The 21,560-nt window shown below is 33.4% G+C and overlaps 1 protein-coding gene across 12 annotated transcripts in view; it reads right to left on the bottom strand.

The window, feature by feature from the left end:
* RPGRIP1L (RPGRIP1 like) overlaps positions 1 to 21,560 on the bottom strand; it is a 79,268-nt gene that overhangs the window by 51,285 nt on the left and 6,423 nt on the right. For 11 of the 12 annotated variants that reach the window (XM_074882043.1, XM_074882050.1, XM_074882048.1 and 8 more), the window contains 6 exons: positions 20,002 to 20,297; positions 17,501 to 17,600; positions 15,102 to 15,245; positions 8,773 to 8,878; positions 4,886 to 5,032; positions 3,651 to 3,724 (listed from right to left, as the gene is read on the bottom strand). In XM_074882043.1, the coding sequence (XP_074738144.1) occupies positions 3,651 to 3,724; positions 4,886 to 5,032; positions 8,773 to 8,878; positions 15,102 to 15,245; positions 17,501 to 17,600; positions 20,002 to 20,297 (867 nt within the window). Of the gene's footprint in view, positions 1 to 3,650; positions 3,725 to 4,885; positions 5,033 to 8,758; positions 8,879 to 15,101; positions 15,246 to 17,500; positions 17,601 to 20,001; positions 20,298 to 21,560 lie in introns of those variants that run through there. The other variant, XM_074882055.1, reaches the window with a different exon arrangement.

Raw genomic sequence — 21,560 nt, 5'->3', positions numbered from 1 at the left:
TCTTTCCGCATACAAAACCTCTTAATGCAGAGAACTGGGATCACCCACCTGATTTCTTTTAAATTTGTGAAACATACAGAGCCTAAACTCAGTTGCCTGTTCAAAGAAATGTTGACCACAAAGTGACAACAGTTTTCTCATACTGTAAAACAACAATTCTGATACTGATTAAGAAGCACATATAAAGTAATATTTCTCCTACTTTAAATAAAAACCAGAGGTGAGCACTGAAATTAGAATAACTATTTTGCCTGTAACACATCATTTACTTGTAAACTACCAATCTACGTGCAATAAGAATTGCATGGACACCACAACAAAATGTGTAACCCAAATTGAAACAAAATTAAGTACATTATATAATTTACAGTATAATTCGCAGTAGGTAAAAAGATAAAACAATGCAATGTGCTTTTATGTAATTTAGACAGTGAGTACTATGGTCTTCATGTTATTATTATTCAATACTTGCATTCTTATTGACTGGAAAATTGTCCTTCATCTTAACCAACCATAAACCAGTTTATTCACTTTTATATTCTATGAACAATCAGAAATTACAGGGTTTTTTTAAAAAAGAGTCAGTTCCTCAACTCTTCATCTTGGTGAAGCTCACCAGTTAAAAAAAAGTTATATTTTACATATATAAATGTATAAAAAAAGATCTTCTGACAGCTATCTATTTATCAATCTATTTCTCCCAGAAATCTACGTAACAAAAGGCTCAACCAAAAAATACAAAGAAAGAAATATCACAGAAGGGACAGCCCACATAACTTTGCAGACTGTACATGCCAACTGAAAGAGAACTGCCTGTTTTGATGGCTATGACTACATGAAGTGGTTCTGAGCACATTTAAGAGCATTTATATTCAATGCATTTGAAGAATGACCTTAAAATTAAAGAAAAAAATATTATAGCATGATTTGTAGACTCTAAAGTATATGGTGAGAGTTTATATTCTTGATTTGTGATCTTCATAAAAACAGTTCTCTCTCTGTATTTTATCTTTTTCTCATACTATATCTATCTCACCTATTTACACAGATCTCTAGGCATATACCATCTTTCAGTGTGATAGAGCATCTTTTACAGCATCCATGAACTTAAGCAGTGCTTTTAAGTCCTACAGTAATAGACACTTCACTCTGCTATAATTCTGAAGATCATACGCAGCAAATATAAGGCACCGAACCCACAATCATTTCTGTAATACTGCATATGTACAGAAGAGACACAGTGTGTTCTACAATTGCTTAGACTTACCACTCCTCAAAGTCTGATTGGCTCCCATAAGGAAAGAATAAATCTTAGCAAGAAAAGATATCAAATACCCTTAGTTTTCAAACTTCTGAATAAGTTTTCAAGTTATAATGACCATGATAACTAGTTATCTTTAGGTACAATTACTTCATATGAAGATGTAGCTACAACATTATTTCAGTTTTTCAAAAGACTACGCTGGCAGAAAAATTATCAACACATACTATGATGGTAATTCAGAATTTAGATGTTTCAATGAAGAACATTTTAGAAGACAGGTTTTATCCAACCCTACATAATGCTAATGTTTATGTCAGTTTGAATTGAGTCCACTTCTGTTGCTTTCTTCTTTTGAATTTTAAGATTACTTTTACTTGAATTCATGTGGAATTTCTTTCCCATTTACTGTATTTCACTGGAGTTGGAGCCATCTGGGTAACTATAAATGGTCAACCACATCTGGCACCATTTCCTTTGGAGAGAATTTAAGCATTGCTAGATTTGCATTACAAGGTCATATGAAAACAATTCCTCCAAACCTTTTATCCAAACGAATTGTTTTCTTGGATACTGACTAAATAATAAGAGTCAACTGACAAATTCGTACTTGTTCTTTGTAAACTTTTCAGATCCAGTTCTGCAGTCTTGGCTTTGGCAAAATTCCCATCAACCTCAAATGGATTTCCAAAAAAATAGCATTAGCATGTTATTTTGGGTTTATGCTTCTGTTCCTCCATTAAGAAGAGAAAAAAATATTTCTTAATTATCTGGCACCTGTGGAAACTGGCTTATCCACTGGTAGCAACAGGTAAGCTGTACTAACTAAAGTTGCATTGTTCAAAAGGCCAACAGAAAAAGCTGGTCATGAAACAGTAGTTATAATGAAATAATCCATTTATCTTTCTAATTTCTTGTTACCTACATAGTAACAAGGAATGATGAAACATGAATCAAAGTTTAAATGGGAGTACATGAAAAGACAGGTCATTTTAGGTAAAAGAAAAGCTGTGTTGTAGATTACTGCATTATGAGAGAACCATATGTAAATTTATCTAGTTAAACGTCTTTTTAAGTTATCCCACTATGATTTAAATAGAACATAAAATTTCAAGCCAAGATTGTAAGCTGATTTGTTAGTAAAAGTTATTTCTCTCCATAATGATAGTGGAGAAAAAAAATAAAAATCAGAAATATTTATAACATGATCAGACTTTGGAGGGAATCTACAACAATGAACTTAAGCAAGAGAGAACTGACCAACTGCCTCTATACAAATAAATAATGTGATTACACAACTGTTACATCTCCTATGTAAAAGTGTTTTAAGCTATTTGTACTCACAGTTTTACTAATATAGTTTTTCATTTCGCTGTAGAAAGTACAAAAAGTATAATATTGTAAGAATACTAAACATTTGATATCACTTGCATTGTGTTTAGACATTGGTATTTTTTTGATAGACATCACACTGACAAACTGGACAAACTTTAAGAGGAGAAATAATTTTGATACGAGAAAAGAATTCAAGCATTTTACTGACTTTCTGAGGCAATTATTAGCTTTAGGACATTTGTCTTATTTTCTAACCCTCTTCAGTGTAAAAAAACCACATGGTTTCACAATAAAGGAAAAGTTCATTTGAAGGTCATTTTTTCCTTTAATATGCTTGTGGCAATTGACTATAATTACTTCTTTTCTGTACCGGAGAATTTCTGAATCATATCTGGCAATGTATTTTCATTTTCATTGTAAGCACTGCTGATACAATTTATACAACTATATACATATAGGAACCTTAGTAAAAACTCACATGAGCCTATACAAAGCCTCAAGCAGAACTAGTAGAAGTGAAATGGTAACCATCACCAAAACAAACAAACCACCCCCCAAAACTAAATGTTGGAGAAGATGTCAAATATCAGACTTTATATACATCCACTGAGAAGTGCTGGAAGAACTGACACAAAAAGTTCAAACACCTTTTCCCAAAACAAATTAAAATAAAATAAACCTAAAGGAATGTATGTTTACCTAGATGTATATTTCTTTCAACAGTAACCCTGAAAAAAAGTTATTAGAAATTCAAATAAGAACTTTTTGTGTTGAAGTTCAAAGTAATGTGACTTCTACTTATTTTTTAATTAGATTTTTTAAAAGGAGTAATCTACTATTTCAAGAGTATCAGAACAAGTATGGGAGCTGATCCATTTCAACAGAACAGATGGAATACAGACAGAACACCACAAAAGTTTCCATATACGCTTACTGATATGACAAACTGTAGCATGAGTATATTTACACGTGTACACAAACACACAATATGCATATGAAGACCTATTAAACAGGACAGGAATCAAGTTTTTTATATACAGAAACTACTACTTACCTGCCATACAGCTTATCATAGTTTTCTCTCAAGAGTTCCTTCTCCTTTTCTAGATCATTTATTCTTTCTTGTAACTAAAATGAAGAAGAAAGTTTCAAGGAACGCACAACACAAAAGGAATGACAATGAATGCGGATAGACAGTTAATCATCTGTAGGCATTGGCAGGCTTTTATTTGTTCTTTTTATACAAGTCTCTTAGAAACTTCAAAATAACACTTTTTTTCCCCACATGGATTTATATTTGCCCCAGAGAGTCCTTTTCATGATGTTTGTATGAAGCTGAGGCTAACATGTCCCAGTTGAATAACAGTATCTAATCACATTCTGTCATGTAAAAATAAAATAAAATAAAATCTATAGCTTTAAAAATTTTTATTTCCATTTTGAGAGTATTAGTACTAGCTAGTTAATGACTCCCGTATAGTAAAAATTTTTTTTATTAACCATATAGAAAGAACAAGACCTTGCTTTCAAAATACTCACTAAACGAGGATATGTTTTTAAAGATATGAGATGCTTTGACCCAGAAGATATACCCTGCAAGCATTAGAATAGTTTAAAGGTTTGGAGGAAATATCTATGTTCATGTAAAATCCATTCAAAATGAGTAACCAGGTAGTAAAACTAAATTTAAGTTGCTACAAAATGTAAGAAAAAACAAGTAAGTTTGCAGACTCTTACTCCTCATATGTTCAAGAGAATGAGGAATAAACCACTGGATTTTTAGCCCTATATCTGGGTGACTGTTAATGATGACACTAGTTTCTGAGAGCCAATAGACAAAGAAATACAAGTGACTGATTTGAACTGCTGAGTAAGATGCAATACTACACTGTACTGTAATTAAATCAGCTTGAAATAATACTAAAAAACTAGCAATATGTGATCAATAAATCAAGTATTATGATTTTTTTCCGGTTAACAATCCACTTGTTTAGCATCAGATTTGACATGAAATCCTGTGCTTTAACCTCAAATATTGTCCAAATACTGGTGCAGTGATTATGTGGCATGGGGACCAGGTGTGGTTCATGACTCTATGAAATGCAAGCAGCAGCCCCACGTTTTTCTTTTTAATGGGATGAAAGTATATATATTACCAGGTCAGTCTTCTAAATGTGTTTGAAAGGCCTATTCACATTTCCACAATTAAAAAGTATCCCATCATTAACTTTTCCCTTATCTATGTGTACTATCGAAGGCATATTCTAGCTCTCTTGAACATAATCTCACCTCCTCTGCCCTTCGGTTTGAAATAGTTACTGATTGCAATTCTTTTTCAAGATGAAGGCACTTTAACCGCTCCTCTCTAAGCTGTAGATTCAGTTCGTCACTTTTTGCTATTAAAGCATCATGGCTGGTCTTCAAGTTCTTTTGGTTCTATGGAAAGGAAGGAAGGAAAATCCAGGAAAAAAAAAAAAAGACAAATCACACAGTAGAATGTTACAACACTGCATATTCAACCAATGGTGTCTCATGGCAGTATTTATTATATATTCTCAGTGTGGTCAACAGGAGACACTCTTGAACTAAGTAACTGAAAGCAACTTTCATTACACATGGCCAGGAGAAGGTGGCATTCTTGTTGCTCTCATGAACATTAAACCCTCAGTTCAGTCATGATGAAAACGACCAAGAAATACATCTGTTAAGCAATTAAAAGATTTTGCTGTGGTTACAGTGGTTAGACATGCTGACCAAAAAACACTGCAGTAGCAAGCAAAAATGAATGCTGACCACAGTTATGTTAATCACAGAGTTTGCCACAGCTCTGTTAACCCTTAATTGTATATATGTAATTGTTTCATAATCCTAATGCACTCAGTTCTATTTCCCTGCTAGCAGTAATTTAACATGGGACCTATGATTTCTTTTACATTTTAATTTACTTCAATGGATTATATTAAGGCACATTTAACTAATTTTAATATTAAATGGAGGATGCTGATAGAACCTCTATTTCCAGAATATTAGTTAATATTATACTGCCTACATTCCACAATGCTTTAATAAAGCCTCATTCATTAAGAATTTCAATGTAAATCACATTCAAAGTATGACTTGAAACAAAACAGTCCAAAAGCCAATCTCCTGTTTAATAAAATGATTATATGAAAATTCATGTCAAACACATGTGTGAGTATAGATAATGTTTAATGATAGTAGACAGAAAAAAGTTAGCTTCATTTTTTCCATATAATATTGCTACAGAGTAGATAAATGAAGAAGCTGAATGCAAATCCTGTAGAAATTGTTTACGTTCACATGAAGTCTGAATGTCCTAGAAACAAACAAAAACCCCACAGCAAACCCAATCACCAACCTGATCTTGAGCCATTCATATCTCATTTCTCAGTAAGAAAAACATCATGGAGAATAAATAATATTAGCAGTCACTCTTATTTCAGAGACATAATCAAGTATATTACTCATCAATTTGTAACAGTCTTTCTTCAGTGCTCCTGCTCCTCTTGCTCTGTCCTATTTCTGCGAACTGTATTCAATAACTTCAAAAAAATGGCACCTTAAAAAAAATCTTTTACACTCTTAATTTCTCTCCAAATTTCTTTCCTTTCTCCTAAAAATCAGAATCCTTACAGTCTCTGACCTTTCCAACTGTCCAAGTGAACTCATCTTTTCTTCCCCATCTCTCAGCTTCAATTTTTTCCTTAAGTTCTCTTCCATTTCAATAACTTGTGTCACTTCAACCCACGATATATGAAGAAAAAATCCCAAAACATCACCGTGGCAAAGCTACCTTTCATAGACCATTTTACCCTCATCTCTTTCCTCAATTTCCAAAACAGTTGAAAAAAAAAATTCAACAGTCATATTTATTCTACTGAACAATCTCATTAAAAGCACTAGAAAAAATATCCTCCTGAAAAATCTCCTTGCTTCAACTTCATTCTAATCCTTCAGTGTCTCTGCTAGTCTCCTGACCATTTTGGATTAACTATCCTCATTAACTTTAAGGGAACCATGACTTCACCCTCACTATTTTTTTTATTCCAAAATGCATTCCTTAGCTGGATATTCTTCTATATCTGAGTGTTCTGTCAGAACTTTTTTTCCATTATGCCCAAACTGCTTTCTATCCCGCTCTCCCTGGAGCATCCCGAGACTTGGGTTATGGCAACAACTGGGATGATGATTTTTAGTTTAATATTTCTAGTCTGAAATTTTATTTCTTTGGGAAACATGCCTTGATATTGTTGTCAGTTAGAAATAATTCATTTTAAAAAATGGATATATACCTCCCAGAAATATTACACAAACGAATACAGACTGCTCTCAGTTATCGTTGTGAAATCGTTACACCAATTGTTGATGAGAATTAGCTCTCTATAGTATTTAAAATTGTAGTAGCACTAGTTAGCATATTTCATATTACAAATCATGAAATCCTGAATGTTCAGTCTGTAATTAAAGCAAATATATATACCAAGGTGATCAAATATATAATCCAAACAGTTTCAGGGTCTTTTGTTCTAAGCAGATTGCACAGTTCCTTCATTCAACTGGCTACATTAAAATGCTTTATCAACAAAGCTGTCTTGTAAATGTTTGGTAGCAAGCTCATCTTCAATATCACTAGATGGAGCAGGATTATAGGCTCTCATCATTCTGTGGCTTCACATTTTGGGCTGACTCAAGTTCAACGATGAACATGGAAGAATTATATGGGTTTCAATTGGTAGAAGCTGAAAGTAAATGATAACGAACTAAATAGGCATAAAAATCTTCAAGATAACCATTTAAAAAAGACTAAAATGTGCTCTGTCGATAAGTACTTTATGTGCCATCTACATTAGAAATTTTGGACTTTACAGTTATTCATATTTAGTAGACACATTTCAAATGTTCAAATGATTGGAAACGGGAAAATCATTGTATCCATTATCGTCTATAAAAAAAGACAAAAACCACACTCCTCCTATTCAAAAATGCAGCTTTCACTGTGAATATTAGAAACAATGTCCTCAAATACCAGTCTGAATCCTAGGCATGTGTTTCTATTCAGCTGCTGCCAAGAAAGAGGCATAAGTACTTGACGTTTGCTGTAAATTACCAAAAAGTCGCATATGATTTAAAATGGAACAGTTTACTTATCGCTTTCTATTTAAGAACACAAAAAGCCATGTGAAACCTGTCTCTCCCGGAATTTATATTCTATGTAGCTTACCCTGTGAAAAATTAGATTTGAGCTACTAAGAGAAAAGCTGCTTTGGCAGAGAAGATGTAGGTATTACACCAAACGGGTGGGAGAGAAGCAAAGCAAAGCAAAATGTAAAAGCAGAAACACATGGGAAACAAAGGATCGGAACTCTAATGGCACAAGTGTTATTTAGCATGCTAAAATAACAGGAAGCAGGCAGCAGTAAGAGTTTACAAGGATATCTAGTGCTTCTACCTGATAAGGCTAGGATACTTTATAAAGCTCTATTGCATGTAGAATTCCTACTCACAGGAACGCTCCCATTTCTGAGCTATTATCATACTACCTCTATCTGTATGCACATGCAGTTCTCCAAATACATATGGGAAGCAGCAAAAAAATGCTGTATAACTAAAACCTATATGGAATCTACCAAGGAGTTGCATTCTCTGGTAATATTTTCATAAAACTGCTCTTTTTATAAAGAAAATCTATTACTTGCAATAGCCCTCAAATTAAGTTTCCATGAACTTAACACAAGTTAAGTCCTAATGTCAGAACTCTAAACAGCCAAACCTCCCCAACTTTATCAAAGACTGATAAAAACGAGGGGGGTCTGGTACCCCTTCTTTGGTAAATCAGTACATTTAAGTCAAAGCCCTCTCTTTAAATGATCAGGAATCTCTTTTAATAGCCAGACAACTCAGTTCATTCTCCACAATCTCCCTGGGATGGTTTTGCACATAAAATCTTTAAGACCTGCTAGATGTTTCTGAAAGAAAAATAATTTTAAAACTAAAAAACCCTGCACATTTGGAGTAGCTTGGGTGCAATGTATGATGTGGTTCATTTTCATGTACTCAGCACTGACTCAGAATCAAAAACAGTGCATATTTATTTTCCATTTACACATGCTTATGCAAGAAGAGTAAAGGAATGTTACTAACCAAATTGCAATTACCTCTTGAAGCTGGAGAAATTTTCCTTCCATTGCTGAAAGAGCATTGCTTTTCTCAACCAGCTGTTTAAAGACCTTGATCATTTCCACATTGTCCCGAATGTTTAGCCTTCAAAATTGTATTAAAAAGAAATGCATTAGGAGCTTAAAGATATAAAATGAATTATCTTATTATTTTTGTTTTGAAAAGTTGAAATCCTTTGCAAATCAGCTCTCTACAACATATTTCGGAGAAGATTTAGTATGTAATACCCAAATTAATTTCTTCTTCTATAATCCACATTACAGAATTTAGGTAAATAAACATTCTACCACACGATGACAAAGCAGCACCAGACAATACATTCACATCTTTCTTTATTGTATCAAACTGTATATGACAGGAAGAGAAGTCAATCCTATCCCTAAAGAGATTATTTTCCATTCACTACTTTTCCACCCTCCAAAGCATTTGGTGCCAGTAGACTACCATTTTATGGAGTTTCCTTTTAGAGTTTGAACCTATCAAAAACGGCTAAGAAAAAGTGACTTAGCAATTTATACTATAACACCTTAAGGCTGGCATTCAAAAAAGCTGCAGGTATTGTCTTAACTGCATAAAAATCACTTAATATTCATGTAGATAGATGCTCTATGTTGTTACAATTCTAAGATTAATTTGAGAACGTACTGTTTAGTAGAAAAGATGTCTAAAATAATTCAAAATTTAAATAAATATTTATTTAGATGTTTTCCCTTACTTCAAACAGTAAAATTAAATACCATTATTTTCACAGCTTCTTCAAGTATGGGAAGAGAAACCAATTCTGATTTGTATTAATATAAAGTATGATAAAATCAGAATAAATCTTTAGCATTTGAAAAGGTAATTTCTCTTCCAATATTTATCTATTTTAGACATATTGGACGAATTGTCACAATGCCACGCTGGAGCAAGAAAATGGACTACAAAGCTTACACATCTGTAAACCAGCTGAGTACATGAAATACTTTCCTTTTATTCTGTAAAATATCAAATCCTATTGTGTCTTGGCATTGCCTGGTTAATTGTCCTTACACAGAAGATAAACACAGTCACAAAGCTGAGATCTTCCCCACGAAACAGCCCTAATGCAATGTTAAAACTATCATATGTCTTAAACATGTTATCTACATAAATTAAAGTTGTGGTGAGTATAGACAGCAGCACTGTCTCATGCTAGCTATTTAAAACCTAATGTAGTGGCACGTTTTTATTAATCTTGTTCCACACATCAAACAAAAGCCTCTGATGCCTTCAAAGGCTTTTTCTTCCCCCCCACCCCCCCACCCCACCCCCCCCTCTTTTTTAAGCAGGGGGCTTTTTTTTTTTTTTTTAAGCAGGGGGCTTTTTTTTTCTTTTTAAGTAGAAAAAAGAGCAGATGATAGTGAAATTTATGATGTACAGATGTAAGCCCCATGGCTCCTGACAATCAACATTAACTATTTTTTCAACAGTGAATGAAACAGCATTTGATTTAAACAGGTTTGGGGTACCGATATTATAATTATTCAAATTTGGAAGTGAAAAATTACTTTTTATTTGGATCGTTTCAATTCTTACAATTATAAGAGTATTTACCTCACAAAGCTTCTAGCTACAGAAAGCATGTGCCATTAATTTCTCATTAGTACATTACATCAATCACGATCTCAGCTCTCATTATAGGCTAGAGCAACAAAATTATTTGTCTGTAGTACTTCCACAATATTTTATTTATTTAGTTACATAAAATATGTCTAAGAAATGTCCAATGCATCTAGGCACATGACAAGGAGCTTGCTGTTGAAGAACAAAATCATTTCAGATTTTGTGGGCAAGGCAAGGTTAATTGAGGAAGATTCTGTTGAGAAAATTAATTTTCTATAAATGAAGTCCAAAACAGTAGAACAGAATAGAGATTGATTATCTACACAGCTTTCTCCCTCCCAGGTAGTTGATGTACTCTGCTCCCAGAACATCTGCCCAGGTATTCTAATATAACTTAAAAATAGAGGTTATATACAGATTTGATATAAAGGTCAATGCTAGCTTTCACTTAAATAGATAATATTTTACTCAAAAAATAACAAAATAATGTATAAGAATAAACCTGTACTTAAACAGCTCATTCGCTATTTTCTCTACTGCCCAAAAAGCCAAAACTTCTGCCACAGAACCTGAAGACATGGAGGTAGACCTGGAGCAGAAGTTAGAAAATGGGAATAATATCCCTTTTGAGGCAATAGCCTGAATTAATGGCATACTGATTTAGCTCTAGCATGCCTTCTACCACAAGTGCAGAAATAAGGAACGTGAACTCTATCCTTTCACTCTAAACCTCATCTTAAAGCTGGATTAAAAATTCTGAAATTGGAAATGAAGTTAGGAGAAAGTGACTTTAAAAAGCTAAGAATTATGTTTGGGGTTAATGTCTGAAGTACACCAAAGAGACAATCTCTTTTCCAGACCTCTTATCATTTGGATTAAAAGCATATAGAGTGGGGTCCCAATAACGGGCTGGGGACCAGCTGTGTGGGAACAGGGGACTGATAGCAAACTACACCAGAAGGAAATGATTAAAGAAAGGATCTTGACCTGCACTGTACAAATTTATGCCAGTAAATCCCAGATGGCTAAGCTAATAAAATTGAGGTCTAATTAAACCACATCCCTTGCGTCTTGTCTTTGCTTCCATATGAGCAGGACATGGATACAATACTGAGACTACTCTTAGAGAGTCCAGACTATTGTATCAGCTGGACTAGTGGCTCACAAACTTTCCCCATTCACATTCAGAACAAGAAAAACAATCAAGTAAAAAAGTATCACCACCATACTTCTCAGGATCACTTACCTTCTCTGTCTGGCAAAATAAACAAAAGGTTTCTAGGATAACAGTTCCGAGTCATAAATGCATCAATGGCCAAGATATATACACGGACTCCCAAGCAGAGAAGTCAAGACTAGAACATACTATAGTAGATATAGAGATAGTGCACTACTCTTCTCATTTTACAATGCTTAGGAACTGACAGGATTATATGCTGATACACATTATGTTTTTTTCTTTGCCTCTTATTTCTTCTAGGAAGTCAAATATAAAGGGGGGAAAATCCCCCAAATGATTACCTTCTAGTAACACCTTTATGTTGTAATTGATAGTATATTTGCAATAAGCAAAACATTAACATTGCATCGATAGCTCTAGCATTTAGTTATTAAATTATTTAAATACAAATATAAAACTCTACATTTCTTTGCTGGCTAAAGAGCTATCTATAAATGAAAAAAAGTCATGCACTCTAGGGAAACTGGTAAAATATGAAAAATCACATAAGGGAACACAAATATAAGGGGTTTTTTTTATATTAGACATGATTTAGCAAATTTGCTAATGCTGTGTAGTGTCCCAAAACCCTTTAGATAATGCGTTGTGACTAACATGTTCCACACTTCAATCTCAGTCTGCAATGCTATAATACACACACAGAAGTCATGAGCATGTCAGACACGATACTCCTGTCCAAAAATCCACACATTTAATAGGTTTAATTCCAAAGTCGTGTTGTAGCAAAAAATGCCCAAGGAACTAAAAACTGACTGGCAAATAAGTTTTTTCATCAAACAAACCCACAAAAAAAAATGCACAAATGTGCAAATACTAAATACCTGTTTCACAAATGCATTTTGAGGTGGCTTTAAAAACGTTTATGGAAAGTAGCATGAGCAATTAAGTTATCTGAAACTAGCTGCTTGGAAAATGGGATTGTTTACATTTAATGTTTTAACTTGTGCACTGTGTAGTGCACATTCATAGACATCAAAACATGAGGTTATTATGGTTCTGGCCATCTTTAAAAACAGTCAAGGTAAATTCAGTTACATTTTGTACTTCAGAAAATGTGTTTAGTCTAATAACCCACTGGACAAGTTTTTCCCTTGAATCAGAATTAAGTCAGAATTATATATTCCTGACACAATCCCCAAACAATCACTAAGGAAATATTGAAAAAAAATTGACTGCAGCCATGTTACAATAATAATCTCAAGGAATACACTGCATATGAACAGAGCTTTGCTATATAGCTCTTGTGTTGTTACACAGAAACTGTAGTGAAGCTGCAAAGGCAGCTTTAAAATATTATTGGATTTCTTGTGGGTATAGACTCAAGATAACTAGTATCTCCCTCCCTTACCACTGATGGATCAATGTTTATTAACTATGGCTGCTTCACTACTTGGAAACTACAGTTATTTCAATCGCAAGAATTTCTTAATTGTGTAGCACAATAAAGAATGTTTTCCTAAAGGCTGAAGTCAAATGGCACTACAACATAAAGCTGGTGGAAGCACATTTATTATGTCCTTTGTGGCACCATACAGTTCCTAAAGAATTTCAACAGATTTAACTGTCTTTGGGTAGTAATGTAACTAGATGACAGCCAAGTATATTCTCATAAAACAGAAGAAAAAGCTGTCAATTGTGCCAAAATTCAAAGACATAAGCTACAAAGATAAAATAAAATGACCTTATCAGTCATCCAAATTTCCAGTTTTTCCTCCAAGATTCCAGTATTGACAGTTTCTTCTCTGATGATGCAAAGATTAAAAATAAGAATTACATAGAACCTATAAATCTATTTGTGTAATAAAACAACAAACACAGACTGTTCTAGATAGCAGTTACAAGAATTCCAAGAAAGCAAGCTAATGAAAATCTCCTAAAGAGAGTATGTATGGGTACCTATAGTTACTGTTAAACCTGGAGAGATTAGTATCCCTCTAAGTTCTGGCTCCGGTCCATTCAGCATAAAAGAAAAATAACTTGAAAAACATGGGGATTAACAGCCTTCCATAAAAGTATTCTAGTGGCAAAATTATAGAATACACAGTATTCTAGATATGCACTAGTGGACATTTTTCAATTTCTTTCTCAGTGTCTTCAGCCAAACACAGTAACTCTTAAATACTTAACATACGTTTTACTGCGTTTCAAACAAAAAATAGACTATAAAGGAAATACTTCCAGAACTTCAAACATGAATTCGCAGATTAGGTCAAGTATCATGGATTGTATACAAGTAATTTGATAAACATAATTAAACAAGGGTCTGCACTACTTCTACAGCCTGACTTTAAGGATTTTTTTTAGTTGAATTTGAAATGTATCTTCACTTTAAAACTCCTTAAAAATTTCACAGAAATATGGTAGCTGACATCAAATTTAGATGTATGTTCAGTTTCTGCCTGCTATACTTAAAGAACAGTGTTTATCTATAGAAATATCAAGCAAAGAAGTTCTTTGAGATTTGTATCAGATTATTTTCAAATAATGAAAAAAATGTTTTAAATATTTTCTGAATTCACTGTAGGCATAGACTGAGAAATTATTTATGATAACAACTTCTTGAACCTATTTAAACTATAGAAAGGAAATTCTGAATAGGGGAGACTTATGACTTGGTAAATAATTTAATAGCAAACATTATGATGTATTATTTATGTAGCGCCACTGATGCACAAAAGAATGCTCACACATAATAACGGGGTCCCTCCCTTGAAAGGCGGTTAAAGAACTGACTACATATTTCTCATCCAAGTAGAACTTTCACTGAAATCAAATGAAAAAGGAATGCAGGATCATGCCACGTTAGATCCTTAATATAATTAAAAGTAACCAGCTGAAATTGAAACAGTCAAAAGAGGGAAAATAGATGCAAAGTTATGTAATTTTGCATATATTTTTACAAAAGTGAAAGAAGAAAGAAGAGAGAGAAAGAGATTAAACTATTAGTGGCTTTATTGTGAAACACATTCTGCAAGCATGTTTGTTTGACTTTGTTTCCCTTCACAGCTATACCATATATCTTCAGAAATTTCTTAATCTACCCTTACAGGGCTATTATTTTTCTACTATTTGTAGACTCCAAATTGTCAATGAGTATTAATGAACATTAAATTATCCACTATGAACCTATATCTAAAATTTTCTAAGATTTATATTGAAGAAACAAGAGATTATTAACATTTAAGGAGTTGAACTTCAATTGAATCTGAATCAGCTGGAAATGAATTCTCTAAAATGGTAATTATGAACTTCTTTGTTTATTTGCAAAAAACCATCATAACCTATTATCATAACAATCTTCTTGCTTAGAATTATTCATGGCTATTTGGTAAAACATTTTATAAGTCAGTTTCAGCAAAAGGAAAAAAAAAGAATAAAAGCACATATTTCTTAACAGAATGAGTAATTTTCACAGCTACATATAACCATTGTGGCATAGCTCTTCTAATGCTTCCACCATGAAGATTCCATTTTTCACAATACCTTTGGCTTGTTGTTTCTTGCTTTTTCAGCTGTACTGCGGATTCTTCAATTTCCTTTCCTTTCCTCCTTAGCTGACTCAAAAGTGTGTCTCTGGCACATTCTAGTTCCTCGATGTGTTCCCTTTGGGACTCAATCACAGTCTCCCTGCAAGTAAAAACATCTCACATTGCAAAACCAGGTAACTCTTTAATAAAAGAAAAAAAAAAAAAAAAAAATCACACTAACACTCAAGACAGCAAAAATTTTAAAAGTGTACAGCAAAATATGTATTTCTTAATGACATGCATCACAACAGAGGTTTAAGAGTTCAACTTACTATGAAAATAATTAAAGGTCACCACATGAAAAGATGGAATAGTACAATAAATAGATAAATAATTCAAACACAACACAAACTCTTAAAATAAATGTTTATATGGACTGAATAATGTTTAGCAAACCTAGCTGAAAACATCATCCGCAGTTTCTCACATTCTATAGTAAAAGTATCCTCCTCCTAATCCATTAGGACCAAGTGTTTTCTGAAAAGGAAAACACCATTACTAGCTATCAAAAGCATATGAGATCTTCAATGGATGGAGCAGTGAAAGTAATTTTTAAACTATTATTCTGACTTAGATAATTTTACATACACACACACAAAAAAAAATCAGATGATGTGTCTTTAACAGTGGAATTTATCCAGTAAATGCAATTTTTAAAAAAAGGCAGAAAACTATAGAGATCGGAGTCCAAATATTTTTAGTAGGCCTTAACTTTGTGATTTTGATTTTCTTGACAAGTTCATCTCAGATATCTGTTCCAGTAACATTTTTTCTAATAAGAATAAGCAACAGAATCACAGAATCAACTAGGTTGGAAAGGACCTTGAAGATCATCTAGTCCAACCATTAACCTAGCACAACTCATCTACAAATGTTTCTCCACTCTAAAGCTTTTGATGCATCAGCTGTAGTTCTTCATTATTTCATAGACCTATCGTAGACTTAAAAGTACCTTGAGTTTTTTGGTCGTGTGTTTGCTTTTGTGCCTGAGTGCACCATTCTGAGCAACTGTGGTTATTTTTTCCACCTTTATGAGAACTGAAACCCATGAAAAAACCGCTAGTTGAATATTTTCTGCATTATAACACAATATTTTTGGTCATTCTTAGGAGAAAAGCTATTGCGAACACCAAGATTCATGGCAGTCTTAATGAATAGCTCTTATTTTCCTAGTCTTCAAAAGTGATAGGCATAGGAGAAATAGCCTTTTCTAGGCCCATCACTATAATCACTATTTTTTTTTCATTAACAACATTCTGTAATAATGCGATTTTTTTGGTTTTTATTTTTAACTGTTCAGCAAGGGTTAAATTCAGACAGGATGTAGCAAGAGTGCAATTTAAACATTGTTAAATAATTTAAATTTTTTTTTTAAAATAATTTATAAGAATATGTCTGCAAAATTATTTCCTACGATGCCACTAAATCTTTGTGTTTACAAAATTTCAAGGACAAAATACATAATTGCACATTAATTCATATATTTGTATACTTAGCTTGTCCATTTATTGAAAATTTAGCATTTATGGATATTGTAATAAATCTGATTTAGGTAAATGATTATGGAAAGAAACACACATAATGAAAGTATCTTTCAGAACACCAGATGTCTAAAAAGCGTAAGAGGTTCCAACATAGAAGAAGAAAAATGGCCTAATCAGACCTGAATATCTTTAAATTAGATGTTAACTACCTCTTCTCCTCCCTATATAACTTCTCTGTTCCTATGCAGTCTCTATATTAAGGATGTTATCAAGAGTTTCCTGAGCTTCAATCTTAGTTAAAATGTGCAATTGGACTACAAACCAACTTTCAAAAGGCAGAAATGAATCAAAACCATTTTACATTACTATCTCATACTGTGCTTTTTGCAACTTACCTGTGAAATCTGGCCACCTGTAGAAATGAAGCTTAAATGTGTCAGCATAACGCATTCAATACAGTCATCACTTGTGTGGGTTATCCCACACATTTTAGGAGTTATGTAATAACTCCTAAACTGCAATAACAAAATTAAGGTAATAATTTTGCCTCTAAGGCTCTTTCTGTTTTTGTCAGTTTTGTCAGGTAATAAGCTAGGCAGCATTGTATTCCAGCAAAAAGAGAGGCTCGCCATTGAAGATCAATTTTAACTTCCAGCCAAATTCTTATGCACCTTCATTTTGCATTCTAAATCCCTGATTCTATGTTTTCCTTATCATAAAACACTTCTGCATTACCAGTGTTACTGTTTTCAGATCCAAAGACTTGACTTTAATTTCTGAAGTGAAAACCTCTGAAAAATGTATTTCCTTCCAGAAACCCACAAGTTTTAACAGTTATATTGCCAAAAATTAAGAAATATGAAAATCATACAAATTTCTTATTTCAGCCTTTGAATCCTCGAGCAGACTCTGTTCATATACTGGGAGCACAAAGTTAGGTGATCTCGCTTCTAAATCCTGCAATCTCATTCCTGAAAACAAAGAAAAGATAAATTTTTGTCATGCCGCATGAAAAAACATGTAACAAAACAACAATCTCTATGCAGTACAAACACTTACAACTCCTATATAGATGCCATAAAAAGTATTTTTACATCAAATTCACATGGAAAGAGAAAATCAGAGTATCTGCAACATAGCTGCTGTAAATTTTGAACTACAGGCAATACAGCATGCACTGTTAAAGAGAAGTGTTAAAAACATGTCTTGAAATGTTTTTCTTAGAAGATTTTACTTTTAAAGACAGAGAACAGAGATGGTGTCTTCAAAGAAGAATAATATCAATATTATTAAACAGGAACAAGGACTTGTAATCACTTTTTCTCTGATGGCACTTTCTTTACAAAGTCACGAGTGCCATTCACCTAGACAGAACCATTTTTAGCAGCAGTGCAAATAATTTCCTTCTGTTCTTTAGAAGCATACTAAGTCCCTGGTGAAGACAAAAAGTGAGAAATTACTTAAGGAGCAAAAGCAGTGGTTTCTCCAAATCTCTTTGTCCTACTTCTCTTTCTTCAGCAAGAAGAAATTAATGGAGTTTAGAGGTGGGACCAAACTATGCATTAAATTTCAAATACAGCATTAAGGCTGCCATCCCTCGGTCTCCAAAATTGAGTCAAGGTACAATGATACCAGCAGGTTCACAAAATGATTGAAAAAAATGTACCTACTTTGCATTTGTGCTGAGTTAACTTGATTTATATATATATTTTGAATTTTGATCTTTTAAGTATTATTTTAAGGTACTGGCAATTTTACTATATACATATGTGTATATATATGCCTAAAATATATATTTTTAATTTATTTTTGTTCAAATCATGATTTATCCTTGATGGTTGTACTCAAAGAAAGCAATAAGAGAAACCGATGAGTATTTAGTGAACATTCACACCTGACCACACCTTTTGGACTGACTTGCTACAGTATTTGTAAATCAGCCAAACACAAAGCAGATACAGTACGGTGCATTTATCACTTGTGCATTCTTCTTGTCATACCCTGGAGGCAGCTAAGGTCTCCTGAATTTTTCCAGTCATTTTATTTTTGGATAACTTTTCTGAATATTTTCTGATATGCGCTAAAAGTGTTTTGACATTCAGCTTCATGGTTTCAAAGAGCAATCTATGAGTCCAGCAGTCTTTAAAGATAGGAGGCACATACCTGGCACCAGACTGCTAGGTTTATCATCATTAATGAAAAGGCAGGATGAGAAAACACGCAAGAGAAAAACATGAAACATCCTATGCTAATGAATACTATAGAAAATGTTCTCTGACCTTCTGGAAGACAACACTACCGTGTTCAAGTTCTGAGTAGTGGTTACTAGATTTTTAATAATAGTCTTCACCTTAGAAAAGTGTGTTTAAGAAACTGCATATTCATAGCACTCAAATTATGAGAATCCCTTCTAGTTTGGACACGGTCTTACAACTGAAATAGGCACACTAGAACTTCTGTGCAAATTGCTTTTTATTGCCTGTCTAAAAACATGAGAATTGTTTCTGTTTTCATATACCTGAATAGACAGCGTAACCAAAAGAAAGATCAGTGGGAGGGTGAGATGGAGAAAAAACACAATATAACTGGTCATCAGCCTGATCCATAGCTTGTAGGAGTTGAGACTATTCTGCTGACTCAGTTTTGAATCAGGGCCATAGTTGCCTTTTTTTTTTTTTTAAACACATTATCTGTCCAGTGTATGTTAACTGAGTACAACTACTTCTACAAATGTTCATATGAAAATAAAAAGGTTTGAAAGTGTAATTTCCAAATGTAGCTACCATAAATAAAGAACTGAGAGTGAGACTGCCTTAAGCAGTAAGTCTTGACAGTAAAAAGCATCATTAAAGATGGCTGCATTGTGGTATTCGCTTTTGAAAGTCCACACATGTAATAGATTTTTCAAGTCTGCAGTGTTGTGCACACATGTATCAAGAGACTAGAACAAACCTTGAAATTAAAAAAGGAAAAACATGTGCAAACAAACTACAGATGTAAAACTTTGTTCTAACATGATAACACTAAACTTTTTCATATACTTCTTTTATAAGCCTTTAGCATGTAGGGAAGTTATACAAAGAAAGTCTCATTATTTTAACTATTAGAAAACTTGCTTGGTAACTACTTTATTTTCAAATCTGTACTTTTGTTTTAACCCTACCATTGTAGATTCTCAAAATGAGGACTTCAAAGGTAAACACGTTGCTGTGACTGGTACAAATAAATACAAGAAAAAGGGGGAAGAACAATCTTTCTGCCTACAGGCACTATTGCCCACTGATGAACAGAAAAATGTATGTACTTCCTACAGTGAAGTAATAATTAGCCATACCTATATAAACCACTGGTTTTAATAAATGTGAATTATACCTTTCTTTGTGTGCTCCGGCATGCCAGCAGCCTCACTCACTTTGAGACCAGTGTTAATACGAGATTGAACATAGCTGTATGGACAAGGCCTGTGGCCTTGAATCTGGAGCTGCTGTTTAGTTGAAATGAGTTTACTGCGAAGGCTTTCGTTTTGTTTCTCAAGCTCACGAACTCTTTCTTGCAAATGCTCAATCATTTCTTCCAGCTCCACAGCCTGACCCAGCCGCTTGGGGCCGCCACCAACCTGGTCAGACCGTTTTTTATCATTAACAAGCCGTATTAACTTGGTGGCCATTCTGGGGAAAATAATAAAAAAAGATGAAAAAGAATGTGAAAAGTCAGCATAAAAAGCATTCTGTTGAAAGGAACATAATCACTGTGAAGACTTCAGCATAGAACCTGAATAATAAATTTCAGGTTTTGATATAACTATTACTGCCTGTGAAGAACTCTTTGAAGATAATTGAAACCACTGTGCAGCAATCTGCTTTATAGCACTGACAAATAACAGTTTCCTAAGGCTTATCATTTAAGGTTAGTAAAGGGAGGACACATATTTACTCCATATGCTGCTTAAATGTAATTTTTAACGCATGACCTTATATAGGCACCTCTGCATGCTGTTAAGTAAAGTTACAGATTTGGGATGTGGTGGGGCAAACTATAAAAGCTACAATTCCACAAAACATTCAACTATTGAAAGAATGCTAATAATATGCAACATTCCAACGAAATATCATTTCTAGTACTTTAGGATTTAAATATATATTTCAGTTCTAAAGTGGCTAAAACATATAGGTGGAGATATTTAAGAAGGCACTCCAGAAAAAGAGACTTAATAGTTCTCATTACTGTCTCAATTTTATACTTGGTAAATGTTACCAACGTGCTTCAGAGAAGGAACGGTTAGCTGAAGAATATAATTAGATACAGAGGATATGGTTTTCATCTATCTTTAAAAGGATACAAATTTTGCTTTTGGCATCTCAAGAGTTGTACCTTTGATTTCCTTTAGTTTTGATAAACATTGGTAAGCTGGAACAAAAGGCAGAGAGGGCACATGGGGGTGATGTAATATACAAGAACAGAAAACATACCCAGCAGCGAATGGAAAAAACTTGGCATATAAAGAAAGAAAAGGTGGCTTTGATGAGATAGACAAGTTCAAGACTTTACAAAAGTGGTGGCACATCTTCAAGACCTGTATCTAGTTTACAGGAAACCTATTTTTGCAGGCCCAGAATGAAAACTTAAAAAAGGACACACTTCATTTGTTTAAAGGGGCTTGTTTTATTTTTGTATACTTGTGGACAGAAGCTTCTACTTAACAGAACAAAAGTGAAACAAAAAAAATCCATAATAACTTTAGGATGTCACAGAATGTTACTTGCCTGTAAGCAGGATTTTTGTTTATTTGTTTTTTTTTTCCAATGTACTTCAACTGCAAATTCATTCCAAACTTTTAGTTACAAGGGCTTTGGCATGAGGGATGGTGGGAAAAAATTAGCTTAAGAAGTTAAGATTTTTCTCTGGCAATCTAGACAAACATTGTATTTTAT

Source organism: Strix uralensis, chromosome 12 (genome assembly GCF_047716275.1).
Source record: "Strix uralensis isolate ZFMK-TIS-50842 chromosome 12, bStrUra1, whole genome shotgun sequence".
NCBI classification, from domain to species: domain Eukaryota; kingdom Metazoa; phylum Chordata; class Aves; order Strigiformes; family Strigidae; genus Strix; species Strix uralensis.
The sequence above is the reverse complement of the archived record's forward strand: the minus strand, read 5'-3'. Positions and strand labels throughout refer to the sequence as shown.